Source organism: Antechinus flavipes, chromosome 5, assembly GCF_016432865.1.
Source record: "Antechinus flavipes isolate AdamAnt ecotype Samford, QLD, Australia chromosome 5, AdamAnt_v2, whole genome shotgun sequence".
NCBI classification, from domain to species: domain Eukaryota; kingdom Metazoa; phylum Chordata; class Mammalia; order Dasyuromorphia; family Dasyuridae; genus Antechinus; species Antechinus flavipes.
The window spans coordinates 228,932,513-228,948,931 of NC_067402.1; the positions used below are offsets into that span (position 1 = coordinate 228,932,513).

General features: G+C 34.0%; 1 protein-coding gene across 1 annotated transcript in view; it reads right to left on the minus strand.

Moving 5' to 3' along the window:
* SPATS2 (spermatogenesis associated serine rich 2) overlaps nucleotides 1-16,419 on the minus strand; it is a 186,674-nt gene that overhangs the window by 99,807 nt on the left and 70,448 nt on the right. Inside the window, exon 2 of the mRNA XM_051961981.1 lies at nucleotides 10,635-10,935. Within this exon, the coding sequence (XP_051817941.1) occupies nucleotides 10,635-10,659 (25 nt within the window). The 5' untranslated portion in view covers nucleotides 10,660-10,935. The remainder of the gene's footprint in view (nucleotides 1-10,634; nucleotides 10,936-16,419) is intronic.

Genomic DNA, 16,419 nt, shown 5'->3' on the forward strand with positions numbered 1-16,419 from the left:
AAGAAAAAAATGATTGTACATGTAAAACAAAATATTGCACATGTTAAACCTATATTGGATTACTTGTTGTCTAAGGGAGGGAGAAAAATTTGGAACACAAGGTTTTGTGAAGGTGAATGTTGAAAAAATCTTTGCATCTATTTTAAAAAATAAAAAGCTATTCTAAAAAAAGATATTCAATGAAAGCAGTTATGCAGGCATTCAAGGGATTTTGACTGTTAATTTTGCTTTCATTTGGCACATGTTCTTTACTGATGATTGATTTATTTCTTTTGCTCTTCCTCCTTTGAGTGTCTCCCTGGATATACCTTGTAGGATGTTATTCGGACAGATTTTAAATTATTATTTGCACAGGGAACTTTCCAAACTCTAGGACAGAATTATGATTCTTTTTTCTTTTCTTTTTTTAAAATTTTAATAATCTTTTATTTACAGGTTATATGTATGGGTAATTTTACAGCACTGACAATTGCCAATTTTTCCAATTTTCCAATTTTTCCCTTCCTTCCCCCCACCCCCTCCCCCAGATGGCAGGATGACCAGTAAATGTTAAATATATTAAAATATAAATTAGATACACAATAAGTATACATCACCAAACCATTATTTTGCTGTACAAAAAGAATCGGACTCTGAAATATTGTACAATTAACCTGTGAAGGAAATCAAAAATGCAGGTGGGCAAAAATAAAGGGATTGGGAATTCAATGTAATGGTTCTTAGTCATCTCCCAGAGTTCTTTCACTGGGCATAGCTGGTTCAGTTCATTATTGCTCCATTGGAACTGATTTGGTTCATCTCATTGCTGAGGATGGCCAGCTCCATCAGAATTGGTCATCATATAGTATTGTTGTTGAAGTATATAATGATCTCCTGGCCCTGCTCGTTTCACTCAGCATAAGTTCGTGTAAGTCTCTCCAGGCCTTTCTGAAATGATCCTGTTGGTCATTTCTTACCAAACAATAATACAGAATTATGATTCTCTTCCCCATTTCCCCCACAGTGCTTATAGCATGATGGAAGGGCCAGGGTTTTTATTAAGGACACAGACAAGCAATTAAATACTACCTTACCCAGTCTAGCCACACCAAAAGATTTCTATTGCAGAAATTTAACCTCTAAGAAGTCTTGAGGATCTCATTGTTTAAAAGGATTTGCTGGTTCTAGCATTAATTCCTCTGTGACTGCTGATTGCATAGTAGAGTTAGCCTACTTAAAAAAAACCTTCACAGTAATAGACTCCAGAGAATAATGAGGAAGCAGTGGTAGTGATTTTAATGTCTAGTCTCTTCTGTCTCAGTGTCATTTTTCATCAGTCTGAGATTAGTTCTCCAACATATGAAGTGATCTTTACAGATAAAAAAAATTTACTTCCTTCCCTTTCAGATTTTTCTCAATTCCATCAGCTATTTCAGGAAGGAAATACTTAAGCCCACAAACCGAAAGATAGAGAAAGAAGATATTTAAAGCTACTGGTTGTTAAAACAACAAAACCTTCGTAGATCTTTACTGAAATCAACACAAATCATTTATTGATCCTAAAGCATCCTAGTATGTTTTATTTTATTTTTGGGAAATGTTGTTGTAACCTTTCGAGGATACTAAATAACATGTTCTGATATGATAATATCTAAATAAATATGTTCTGAAGTTGTAATGTAGAGTCTTTGTGCTTTTTGCCCATAAGAGAATTTTTTTCTTCATAGAACTATAATCTGGTATTTTAAAAAAGACTCAAGATTGGAAAAAGGCCATTTTTACTGATGAAGCTCATTTTTTCATTCAAGGTTATAGCAAAAACTGTTGTCAGATGTCCAAGTGAACCTGTAAAATCTGGGCATCTTCCTTAAGCTGTAAAAAATCCATCAAAATTTTTGGATTTCTAAAAGTTTAAATGGGATCTGGAACTCTTGTCCCCAATGAAGAAATTATGAACTCTGTTAAATTGACATATAAAAGGCAAAACTATCCCAAAATTATAAAAATTCCCAAATACAGAAGAAGTACTGTATTGTGGCCATGTATTATGATACACATCACAAGAGATTAAAAAATGTATCTAAGCAATTTGAAACTATCAAAAAGTTATCAAACTGTGCAAACCCTTTGATCCAGCAGTGCTACTATTGGGCTTATACCCCAAAGAGATACTAAAGAAGGAAAAGGGGCTTGTATGTGCTAAAATGTTTGTGGCAGCCCTATTTGTAGTGGCTAGAAACTGGAAAACGAATGGATACCCATCAATTGGAGAATGGTTGGGTAAATTATGGCATATGAATGTTATGGGATATTATTATTCTGTAAGAAATGACCAGCAGGATGAATACAGAGAAACTTGGAGAAACTTACATGAACTGATACTAAGTGAAATGAGCACTTACGATATTGTATGAGGATGTATTCTGATGGAAGTGGATTTCTTTGACAAAGAGAAGACCTAACTCAGTTTCAACTGATCAATGATGGACAGAAGCAGCTATACCCAAAGAAAGAACACTGGGAAATGAATGTAAACTGCATTTTTGTTTTTCCCCCCGGGTTATTTTTACCTTCTGAATCCAATTCTTCCTGTGCAATAAGAGAACTGTTCGGTTCTGCATACATATATTATATCTAGGAAATACTGTGGCATATTTAACATGTATAGGACTGCTTGCCACCTGGGGGAAGGGAATAAAGTCGGAACAGAAGTAAGTGTGAGGGATAATGTTGTAAAAAAAGATTACCCAAGCATGGGTTCTGTCAATAAAAAGTTAAAATTAAAAAAAAAAAAATGTATCTAAGATGTGGAGATAAAAACATGCTTCATTGCCCTTGGGATTTCCCTGATTTAAATTATATTTAAAAGTTATGTACTAAAGGCAGCTAGGAGTATAATGAATAGAGTACCAGTCCTGAAGTTCAAATCCGACTTCAGACACTTTAATACTTCTTAGCTATGTGGCCCTGGGCAAGTCACTTTGCCCCAATTGTCTCTCACACACAAAAATAATTTTTTAAAAATTATATATATTTTTTCCTACAGAAAGGTGCATTACACACACACACACACACACACACACACGCACCCCAATAAATACCTGTGGAATGAAATGGGTCCAAGTTATTATTCAGTAGTCCTTTTTTCATCTAATTGATTCCCTAGCATATTTCTCAGAACAATTTTTCTAGTCTTTTTCTACTCTCAAGGTTAGAGTCCTATCATTATCTCTCAATCTCAGAAATAACCCAATCTCATTTTGAGAAGACAAAGGCCATTCAACATAAACTTTGCTACCTCATTAATATCTGTCAACTATACCTATATTCACTTTTTTTACCCTGTTCCTCTTCAAAAGTCTATTTTGTTTCTGACCACTATCTCCTTCCATCTGTCCTCCCTTCTATCACAGCCTTCCCTCTCCTTGTCTTATTCCCTTCTCCCCTCTTATTGCTAATTCCCTAGAATTAACAAAGATTTTTATAAATGAGTATGTACATTTTCCCCTTGTGATCCATCTAATGAGTAAGGTTCAAGCATTGCTCCCTTCTTCCCCATATTCCCTTCTATTTTAAAAGCTCTTCTTTTCATGCTATTTTTGAGAGACAATTTTCCCCATTCTTCCTCTTCTTTCCCCCTTCTCCCAGTGCATTCTTTTTTACCCCATAATTTTATTTTCTGAAATAATGCCATTATAATCAACTCACCTGCAAATTATGTATATTCCTTCTAATTGCCCAAATAATATTAAAGTTCTTAGGAATTATGATTATCACTTTCCCACAGAGGAATGGGAACATTTTAACCTTATTGATTCCCATATGATTTCTCTTTCATGTTTACCTTTATTATTCTTCTCTTGAGTCTTAAACTTAAAAAGCAGATGTCCTATTCAGGAATGTCTGAAAATCCTCTTATTTTATTAAATAACTATTCCTCCCAAAGAATTTTACTCAGTTTTGCTGGACTGGTTATTTCTGATTTTAGTCCTAGCACCTTTGCCTTCTGGAACATTAAATTTCAAGCCTTCCACTCTTTTAATGTGGAGACTGCTAATCTTATGTAATCCTACCTGTGGCTATTTATGGTATTTGAATTATTTCTTTCTGATTGTTTGCAATATTTTCTCTTTGACCCAGGAGCTCTGAAATGTGACTATAATATTTCTAGAAGTTTTCATTTTGAGACCTATTTCAGGAGGATCAATGCCTTCTTTTAATTTCTATTTTATCCTGTGATTTGAGGATATTAAGACAATTTTCCTCAATAATCTGAAATATGTCTATGGTTGATGGAGCCAAGATGGCGCAGTAAAGGCAGGGAATCATGGTGAAGTGCCCAGATGAGAGAAAATACAGTACAGCCAAAATAATGAAAATTTTAGAGCGTTTATTGCTAGCTAGTGACTGAACTCCACCAGAACAGGGGAGTCAACGAATGAGTGGTCTCAGGGCCACATATTTATAGAAAGAAGAGACATCAAAATATTTCTTGATACATTTGTCTTATTCCCTTCTCCCCTTTTATTTTATTTCTCTCCTTTTATTTTATAGAAATAAAAGGAATTTCTATTCTAGACAGAAGGCAAAGGTTATCACACTAAGGGTGCCATTCCCAGACGGCAATAAGACAGTATTTCTTTACATTTATCAAGTTGTCAAGGTCTTAGGTTTTTTAGGGCAGCACATCTAGGGTGTAAAAATACCATCAACCTTAGGGCATGAAGTAACAAACATCTAACTACAGAGCTTCAAGATTATGTTTCTCACGGTCCCATCTGGGAAGCTTTTCCGCTTCAATAGGAGTTCTCTTCTCAAATCCTCCAAATTCCTTTAATGATACTAAAGAAATTTTAGGACATTAGAACACACAAAAAGACGAACAAAACAATTTTCCAAGCCAAAGACAACTTAGGTCAGCAGAGGTCTGTAACATCAGGGTGGAAATCCTAGGAAACTGTGCCAATGTAGCTCCAGCCCTGGACTTGGGGACAGCAAAGCAGGAACAGGCCTTGGGGCCTCTAAATCAGTGGCAGTACTGGCTATTTCCAGACCTCTTATCCCAGAGGCATTCAAGAAATCATGGAAAATCAGTAAGACAAAGCTTATTTCAAGTAGGATGAGAGGGCCTTGGGAAACCAGCAAACTAAACAGTGGCACCAACAGTGTCCAGAGGCTTCAGTACACAGGTCTCTTTATTAGCAGTAAGGAAGGTTTCTGTTGCTTTAGCACACTAGAACTTACAACCATAGAGGTGACACTCCTCATAGCTCCAGGGCAGAAAGGGCTTATGGTTAGGCCCCTAGAAGAATCTTTGAAAACAATTGCATAAAATCTCTGAAGATTGGAAGATTATGCCCTCCACCATAGAAACAGAACTATACTTTAACAAAGAGCTAAAAGTCAAAAACAGACTGGGGAAACGAGCAAACAACTGAAAAAAGATTCTCACTATAGAAAGTTATTAGGGTGACAAGAAAGTCAAAACACTCAGAAGAGGATAATAAAAGTCAAAGTTCCTATATATACACCAAAGTCTTCAAGAATAAATAAGAACTGGTCTCAGGCCATGGAGAAGCTCAAAAAGGATTTTGAAAATCAAGTTTAAGAGAGGAAGAGAAAAAATTGTGAAGAGAAATGAGAATGATACAAAAAGAAATGCAAAAAGCTAATGAAAAGAATGCCTTAAAAAGCAAAATTGATCAAATGGGAAAGGAAGTATAAAAGCTCATAGAGGAAAATAATTCCTTAAAAATTAGAATTCGGCAAATGGAAGCTAATGACTATGAGAAATCAAGATACAATAAAATAAATCCAAAAGAATGAAAAAATAGAAATATCTCATTGGAAAAACAACTAAGATCCAAAAGAAATGACTTAAAAATTATTGGTCCACCTGAAAGCCATGATCAAAAAAAGGAGCCTGGACATCTTTCGAGAAATTATCAAGGAAAACTGTCCTGATATCCTAGAACCAGAGGATAAAGCAGATATCAAAAGAATCCATCAATTACTTCCTGAAAGAGATCCTAAAATGAAAACTTCCAGGAATATTACAGCCAAATTCTATAACTTCCAGGTCAAGAAGAAAAATACTGCAAGCATCAAGAAAGAAATACTTCAAATATGATGGCACCAAGTTAGGATAACACAAAATTTAGGAGCTTCTATATTAAAGGATTGGAGGGTTTGGGAAATGATAATCTAGAGAATGATCGTTCTAGGATTACAACCAAGAGTTGTTTAATTATTCAGGGAAAAAGATAGACATTCAATAAAATAGAAGACCCTTTAATCATTTGTGATGAAAAGACCAGAACTGAATAGAAAATTTGATTTGCTACTTTAAATTTTTATTAGCTGAAGGAACACCTGAAAACAGTTGTGTACATACAGCAGTAATTTACTCATTGTACAAATGAAAGGAAGGATCACCAATGTCAAGGGCCACATGAAACAAGGAACCTCACCCCTTTTGCTCCATCTAATTTCAATGGTCATTTAACAGAGTTATAAAGCTCTCTGCCTAGTTCTCTACTATCACTTATTCCCTGCAATTCTCATGACTGCTGACATCCACAAGAGACTTTCATGTTCTATTTAACTAATATTTCCTGATAATTTGTGGTATTTATGCACCTCTTGTTTCCCTCTATATTTTCCTATTGCATACAACTCTTATGTTGCAATTACTGATAACTTATCAATAAGTAGCAGGATTCAAAACTGGATAACTAGGCCCAAAAAGTAGATGTTAATCATTCAATGTCAACTCAGCAGCTCTTTAGTGGATTGTTTCTGCTTTGCCCTACATTGTCTAATATTTCTGTCAATGTTTTGAATAAAGGTTTAGCTGGTATACGCATTACACTTGCAGACTGCAAAAAAAAGATAGAAGAGATAGCATACTCAATGACAAAATCAAGATCTAAAAAGATCAGGCTACAGCTCTGAGTTGAACCTAATAAAATAAAATTTAATTCAGATAAATTTAAATTTAGGTTTAAAAAAATAAACTTGATAAGGATAGCATGAGAGAAATTAGATGATAAGTTTGTCTGAAAAAGATATGGGGAATTTTAGTGGGCTGCAAATTCTATATGAGTCAGCAGTGGAATATGAAGTAGTCAAAAATAATGAATGCAGTCAGACTGTATTGTACAGCCTTATTTAAGAAATAAGAAATGATAGTTCCTCTGTACTTTGCCACAATCAAATCATAACTGGAAGACTACATTTAATTCTGAATACTGCTGTTTAAGGAGTAAGTTCATAATTTAGAGGATCCAGAGAAGAACAACTAGGATATAGAGGGGCCTTGAATCCATGTTAATAAAAGAATGGGTGGAAGAACCCTGGGAATGCTTAACCTGGAGGAAAAAAGACTCACTGAAACATTTGCTTTCAAATTATATGAAGGCTTGTCAAGTGAAAGAATGGTTATAAGTTCATGCATCTAGAGTAGGAAAAGAACTTAAAAGGTATAGATGAGGAAACTATGATTCAGGAAGAGTGTGACTTGCTCAAGGTCACACAGATGGAAATGTAAGAGATGTGGTTTGAATACAAGATTCTCTAATTCCAGAGACAGCAATCTTTGGATTTTAGTTTCCAAATTTAGACTTGATGTGAGGATGAACCTACTAATAATTAGAGGTAAGCAAAAATAGAATGAGTTATACGGGAGTTGTGGGTTATCCCTCACTGAAGGTCTTCAAAGCAAAGAATGGATGACCACTTTCTGGGTATGTTGCAATAAGTGAATTTTTTAGGTATGGACTGGATCAAATGGCAAATGAAGTCTTTTCTAACTCTGAAACTTTTTATAAACTTGCATTCATGACATCTACCACTAAAACACAGTACTCTACCCAATAAAGTATTACAGTTTTGAGCTTTCCTCTTGCCTATTCTAAGGAAAAAGCAAATGGAGTACATGTGATTATATGGGGACAAAAAGTATTCCAATCTATCAAAATGTAGAACTGATTCACATAATTGGTTTTTTTTTTTTTAATTATGACCCATGACCTAGGGCTTCTAAACAAATAACAAGGTATGCCCCAATCTATGCAAGAATCAATTTCAAAGTTTTTATCTGTTTTATAACACTACATACCAGTGGAAATTTAAAAATCTTGGGGAAAAGAGAGATTAAATCATTATAGATTATTATCTTATTATTATTATAATTATGTAAGTGGGATACGTGACAAAGTACTTGTTAAATAATTGTAGCTTTGATATACTCCTCAAAGAATCTGAAGCAACAGAGTAATTTCTTCATTATATAAATGCTTATAATATTAATTATATAAGTGGGCTGGGAAACCAAGATTGTGATATTTTATATATTTAATCATATTCTCCTTTTCCTTTTTTTTGAGGCAATTGGGGTTAAATGACTTGCCCATGGTCACACAGCTAGGAAATGTTAAGTGTCTGAGGATAGATTTGAACTCAGGTCCTCCTGACTTCAGGGATGATGCTCTATCCACTGAGACACCTAGCCACCTAGCTGCCCCATTATCATACTCTTTCCAATAAATTAGTCTATCACCACATAGATCTTGGACAGGCAATGAAGATGGACAATGAGTCAAACCCAGAATTAAAAAGGAGGAAGAAAGTGGACTGAGTTCCATTTGGAAGCTCATGTAATGTTTTTAAATGATCCCAACAAAACAATGTCTTTTAACACCAGAATTCTCCCAGTGGGGCTGGATGGTTACCAATAATGGACAACATAATCTTTGAAGAATTTAAATAGTTGGTGACCCAAAGAGCAATGGGGCAATACAAAAACATAAAAGCTGTGGCAAATTAAAAATTATTTAAATTTAATATATGCAGTAAGGAATATCATTCAGGAAACCTATGTTTAGAAAAGAAAATGGGACACTCTGCATGGGTACCAACAAAATGTTTAAAGACCTACAGGAAGGCAGAGAGCTGATAAATATGATCTTTTTTTTGGAAGTCAGGGATAATAATCATAGAGTATGAAAAGGAATACTTTGTGGCAATGGAGAGAGAAAATATACCTAATGAGATAAGGGAGACTTTAAAGTGTTTAAGGAATATCATATTTTTTGGTTCTCTAGATAATGCATTAAAATGATTTCTATGTATAGACTTGTTTGTTCTATCCTAAAGTTTATACAAGGCAGATATATAATTCCTGTTCATTTCTAACTAATATGCTAGTAAACATCCCAGTAAAAGTGAACTAGCCAAGTATAGAAAACAAACATTGAGTAAATAAAAAAATCAACTTGAATCTATCTGACTATCCAGATCAGTAGTAAGGCAACTAAGGCTTTCCTCATAGGTATTCTTTACAATATTGCTATATAGAAAATAATGGATTCCTACTCAGTGTTTCTCCTTTTTTATTGTAGCAAAGAGTAAGAAACAAAGTGTATGCCCATCATCTAAGGAATGGCAAAGCAAACTGTGGTATACAATTAGGATAGACTATCACTGCACTATAACAAACTGAATATGAAGAAATTAGTGATATATGAGGGGTTTATATGAATTGATAGTGAACAAAGTAAGCACAATCAGAGAAATCTTCTTTTCACTGTAAATGCACATAAAAACTATTTCATATACTGTCAAATACAAGTGGTGAGCTGATTGGTTTTGCTGATTGCTTTTTCTTCCTCTTTTCTTTTTAATTTTTATTAGAGGATGTCTTACTATTTAAAGGAGGAGGGAAGGTTAATATTTAGAAATGAGTGGGAAATTACTACAAAGGGCATTAATAAGATTTTTTCAAACACTCAATGCTGCTGACAGGATCTCTCAATAACTAATATTTTTTAAATGCAAAGTAAAATGTGAAGAAATAGGATGTTTAATTTAAAAAGAAAACCACTAAATACATTGGTTTTTTTTCTTCTGGGAAATACTGCACAAGGCATTTTTCCACTTGCAGGAGGAAAAGCATCTTGCATAGTGCTTCTAGAAAAACTGACCAAAAAAAAATTGAATTATTGATGACCAAAGAAAAACCAAAAGATAAATCAGGTTGTTTTTTTTTTTTTGGTCATTTCTATTATTACCAAAAAAGTAGATTTTATATGTTAGATTTCTTCAAAAACAAATGCAATTTTTTGGAAAAAAAATTAAAATGAAGTGGAAAATAAGAAATTTAATATTTAAAGAAGATTCTTTCTTACAAACACAAAAGATCTGGATGTAAAGCAATGCCCCAAATTAAACTTTGCGTGATATCTTATAAATAATACTAGATACTCAAATGCTGAATAAATAAAAAAATAAACTTCAAATAAATCACTATATAATTTAATGTATACACTGTCATTTTCTTCTTATCTAATCTGAAACAATTTTAGCAGTATAAAGTTTTTTTTTTTCTTTTTCTTATTTTCTTAGATTCTAATCAATAATTTTCAGGCAATTAGTAAATAAAGAACTATGGCCTGGTTTTCACAGAGAAAGCTAACAAGTAGTTCTTATTCTGCTAAAATCATAGCAATAATAGTAGAAAAATGAAATCATAGAACTATATAAGCACAATTACTAAAATAAAAAGCAATAACAAATAGAGTAATTTCTGAATAGTTACAGAATTTCATATAATCCATAAATGTACTCTAACAAGTTATATCCACATGCAATCTTACCCTTTTGATTTTGTTTTTTCGACATTGTAACTTCCTTGCTTTTCACAAAAGAGCAGAAAAATATCCCTTTGTTTTAGATGAGGTCTGATTTGTGGAAGTTGATCTTATCTTCAACTTGAAAGAATACAATAGGAATCTGGTTGTAGATGGCAAATTCCACTTGCCAATAATGAAGACAGCTACAGCTATCAGAAATTTTGCTCAGTAGTTCCTGTTAGCTCTGTCCTATATAACAACTTCTTGTCAGGAAGCTTGACTGCAGAAGTTCATGTCTCCTTTGTCTTTTTTGCCCAGCTAGATTCTAGAAGGGGAGAAAAAGAAAATTAGTTAATGTTCTAACAAGCTATTTCATGCAATAAAGTTACTGAAAGCCATGGACAAAATGCTTACAAGCTTTAATTAAACAAATTTTTTAAATTATCACAAAGTGAAAATCCATATGATTAATGGGAGGATCTCTTTGTGTACCTTTCCTTTCACCATCCCCACTCCCACCAAAAATAGAACTTCTGGATTAAAATTTAGACAATTTTATAAAAATCATTCTCATTACATAAATTCTCTCTTCTAATCACCACACACCTACACAATACAAATTCCCATGACCACATATTCACTATTGCCACTAAAACTTTCATTCCACATCTTGCAGATTTCTTTTACTACCATTTCTTTACTTGTCTTTACTTACTGTATCAGTCATAACATTTATTTAGTGTCTCCTGTGTGCCAGGCATTGTGCAAGGCAATGAGATATAAAAATAGTTCCTATCTTTAAGAACCTCATAGTTTAATGCAAACACAGTCACAAACAAGCTATAGGCAGGATAAACTGGAGATAATCAACAGAGAGAAGATTGCTAGAACTAAGGGGGATTAGGAAACACTGCTTTAGAAGATAAGATTTTAACTGGGATTTGAAAGAAGCCATGGAAGCCAAGAGGTAAAGGAAGGGCATTTCAAGGGGGGCTGGTGGGGGGTGGGGGGTGGGGGTGGGAGAGGCAATCAGTGAAAATGTCTGGAGTCAGTAGTGTCTTGTGTAAGGAGCAAAAAGGAATCCTGTGTAACTGGTTTGCTGAATTATGTAAAAGGGAATAAGATATAAGAGGATAGTTTATGATGGGCTTGGAACATCAGAACATTTCATATTTGATTCTAGACATGAAAGAGAGCCATTGAGTTTACTGTAATAGGGAAGTTTATTGGTAGATAGGGGGTGGAGAGTAATTGTCATACTTGAACTTTAGGAAGATCACCTGAGGGACTAAAATAGGAAGGTACTTGTAAGTAGGCTGACCAACCAGTAGGTTATTAAAATAATCCAGGTGTGAGGTGATGAAGACCTGTATCTCATCCTCTGACAGTGTCAGAGAAAAAGGAACATATACAAAAAGATATTAACAAAGCTAAATTGATTTGCCTTCGCAACAGATTGAATGGAGGTGAAAAATGAGAAGTCAAGGATCATATCAAATAAGTAGTTGAAGATGTGAGAGTAGAAGTCATCAAAAAAAAAAAATTAAAGTCAGATAATTAGATAATCATCAAAATAAAGATAATTGAATCCATGGAACCTGATAAAATAAAATAGTATAGAAGAAAAGGGGAGGGTGAAGGAGGAAAGGAGAGGGAAAGTGAATACAGGAGATAAAGGACAGGGGCCTATGAGATACCCATATTTAGCTAGATTAAAATGAAGATCTACCTAAGAAAACTTGAAAAGGATGGATAAATAGTAAAAAAAAAAAAGAGAGAGAGAGAGAGAGAGAGAGAGAGAGAGAGAGAGAGAGAGAGAGAAATAATGTTCAGAAACTCTAAAGAAAATATTAAGAAGATGACCAATAGTGTCAAAAGCTATATAGAAAGGTAAGCATTATACAATGGAAAAGAGCACTGGATTGGCCAGTAGAAAAGGTGACCTCACTACTTAACTAGCTAAGTGACCTTGGCCAATTTGTAACCTCTCTAAATCTGTCATCTCTCTAGTAAAATAAGGGGACTGGATTGTTTTTTCCCTTCAGAAAATCTTCTATTTTATTCTTTCTTCTCAAGCTTTTTGCTCAGAAAAACAAGGAAAAGTCTGGGGGAAGAAGATTTCAACACATTATGTAACTGTTTGTTTATATAAATAAAAGAGAAAAAAAAACCACACAATTGAATTTTAGTTGAGCATTAGATATATATAAAGTTTTTTTAAAAATATAATTGTTGAACTATGAATAATAAGCAATCATTACTCCCAGACAATCACTTAATATTGAGATGAAAAGGACTCATAATTCACCTGTTAATGTTTTTAGATTATCCAATCCACACTTGAATATATCCTCTATAATATCTTCAACTAAAGTCTGTATTTCAAGACTTCATGTAAAAGAGAACCAAGTCACATACGTCCTAAGACATGCAGCCCATTCCAGCTTTAGATAATATTTATTAGTAATAATTTCATACTTACATCAAGCCTAAATCTGCCTATCTACAAAATTTTATACACCACCCTGCCAGAGAGGTAATATATGGAGAATAAGACATATTTTAAAAATATGGCCAATGTATTTGTTTTGCATATTTTAAAAATTTGTTCAACTGGAGGAAGGGGAAGTGAGGATAGATATTAATGGCATGTAAACAAATAGATGAATAAAGTTGTTTTGTTTTGTTTTGTTTTTTAAATAAAGCAGATTTAAAACTCCTGAACCCTATGGGGCAAATTAGGCCAGAAGGGATAGGAGATGCTTAAGAATGAAACTGTGAAGACATAAAAAAAAACAATTCCAATAAGGAAGGGAAATGGCATTGTGTTTTAACAACCAATGAAACAAACTATTAGAAACTATCTTCTTCGATTAACCTGTAGCATAAAACTGGTACCTTAGAAATGGTTGAATATCTACAAAAAATATACAAAGAATAAGCCAAAAAAAAAAATCTCATAAGAATAAATTTGTTTTAAAGAGAAGGATGTGAATTTATAAATATAAAGAAACTGGAAGACCAAGTAACAGGAGAGATTAATATAAGTCACAAGGAGCTGGGAAAAAAAAGACACAAGAATGTGAAAGCTCAGAATGAACTGGGACTACAGATGACTCAGTTGAACAGAATTTTGCTGCAGGTCCCCTCTGCCAGTCTTCAGTCCAAAGCTTGTAGAAAGAGTTCCATTCCCTTGTGTCCTGCCTGTTTTTGTTCTTAGGTAATAAAAAATCTATACCAATTGCCCAAGCTTTAGTTCACTAAGCCAATGAAATCTGGAAGACACTGAAAAACTATAGACTAGTCTATCTACGTCAAGGCTTCAAGATACTGTTCCTACTACACAGGAATAGCAATCATGATCTCAAACAAGAAAAGAGTAAAAACTGACATGAATAAAACCAGGAAACTATATTTTGCTTACATAAACAATATCAATACCTAACATACATGAACTAAATAGTATAACATTGTCCAGGGTCACACAACTAGGAAGTGTGAAGTAACTGAGGGCAGATTTGAACTCAGGTCCTCCTGACTTCAGAGCTGGTGTTTATAATTCATGTTTTAAAAACATGAATTTTTTTGAAAATGAACATTTTGAGCACAATATGAATTTCAAGTGTGCTTCTTAATTTCTTTTAAGAGAAGCACATATACAAAACTGCACATAACACTTCATAATCATTCAAAAGCAGCAGCTCTTCCAGTGCCCATTTCCACAAGCATGTGTCAGATCCTTTTCAAAGTAAAGTGTCGTCTTTCTTATATATCTCTTATATATCTGAACCTTAGAAGAGGTCTATTCTGAATCTCAGGAAGCCTCCTTCTCACACCTCAAAACTTGGAGATTTCACTTCCCCAACTTATTTTACAGAAGGCTAGGGGACAGCTACCATTTTTATTACTTTTTTTTTAAATATGTATAATTTTGCATATTTATTTAACATGAATAAAATGGAAGTGCCATTTTATTAATTTACTATATTTGTGTGTGTGTTTATGTCACAGATGAAATTTTTGAGCATTATGCCTCTAATCTCATTTCCCCCATAAGCTCTGGTTTTCATTGCAAAATTTTGCATGGTATGGTACATTTTTTTGAAATGTGTATAAATGTAAAGCAGAATTAACTACACATATTTCTGAACTGTGTATGACACACTTACAAACTGACCATGAAACCTCATAAATATTTGCAGAAAGCAGAAATACTGAATATATCCTTTATATACATTAAAAAAAATTTTCAATACAGTGTCTTTAAAGAAAATATTACTAATTGGGCAGTTTTAAATACAGGTGGATCTAAGAATAAATCAGTGAAATAGATCATTTCAAAGTAAATGACAACAGTAAGAATATACTAAAAATTTGGAGATTGAGTCAAAGCATCCCTAGGAAAAATGTTCATTTCTATGCATTGTCATGAACAAAAATGAGAAATACAGTGTGATAAATCACTAAAGCAGAAATTCTGAAAATCAAATTACAAATTGGAAATGCTACACACACCCCTCCCCCCCATCCCAATGAAACAAATGAGATTTGGATTTTTTAATTTTGATTAGGACTGGAGTAGAGTAAGGAAACTAAAAAAGTAGATAAACAGCTAGCTAATTTAAGGGAGGAGACCAAATTGCCAGTTTATACTGATAGCTGACAAAATATAAAGAAGAATTTTAGACAAGTGAAGATGAAATAAAACAAACTATTAGAAACCAACTTCCTCAATTAACCTGTAGCACAAAATTGGTAACTTAGAAATGGTTGAATATTTACAAAAAATTAGCCAAAATGAAAGAAACCCAATCTCATAAGAATGAATTCAACAAAGGGTGTTTCAGATGGAATTTCAAGAGAATTATATCAAAGAACAATTAATTTTAATATTACATTGTGACAACCCCGCTAGCACCCAGAACACCTCAGAATCAGCTGGAATCAGGATTAGCAAAAGTCCTTAGTCTTTATTCTTGATTTTTAGGGGTAGAAGTGAAGGAGATGGAAGAGAATCTCCAAAACGACCTTCTTACTCATCCACCCGACCTTCTTACTCATCCACTGAAAAGAGTGACCCTGGCTAGTCTTACTCCATCCCCTAGTCCCTCCTATAATCCTCTGTATACACCAATTACTGAGCCAGCACGGGATAGTGGGAAGGACCATTTTCCAACCATATGCGTATGCAGGGGTCCTCAAACTTTTAAAATAGGGGGTCAGTTCACTGTCCCTCAGACTGTTGGAGGGCAGGACTATAGTAAAAAACGAAAACTTTGTTTTGTGGGTCTTTAAATAAAGAAACTTCATAGCCCTGGGTGAGGGGGGGATAAACATCCTCAGCTGCTGCATCTGGCCCTCAGGCCATAGTTTGAGGACCCCTGTGGAGTACTGTCCAATCAGTAGTTAGCCTCAAGTGCTTGGCAGTCCTGACCTCAGTGCATTGACTCAATAGTTTCAGCCCTCTACATTACATGAGTTCTTTGCAAAAATAGGAAAAGGAATCTTATATTTTTTTTGCAACGTGTGTGTGTGTGTGTGTGTGTGTGTGTGTGTCTACAATTACTCCAAGAATTTGGGGATAATCTCTATATGAGAAAGAGCTATTGAGAAGAAAAGAGAAATAGTCTTGATCAGGAGTGATATGGTCAAAACTGAGGAAAATTATTTTAGCAACTGTGTGGAGCACAGATTGAAGGACAGAGAGAATGGAAGCCAAGAGTACCACCAGAAGGTTACTGTTATAATCCAGGCAAAAACCTGACCTAGGAGCATTGTTAGATACATGAAAAGAGAGAAAGGGTGAGAG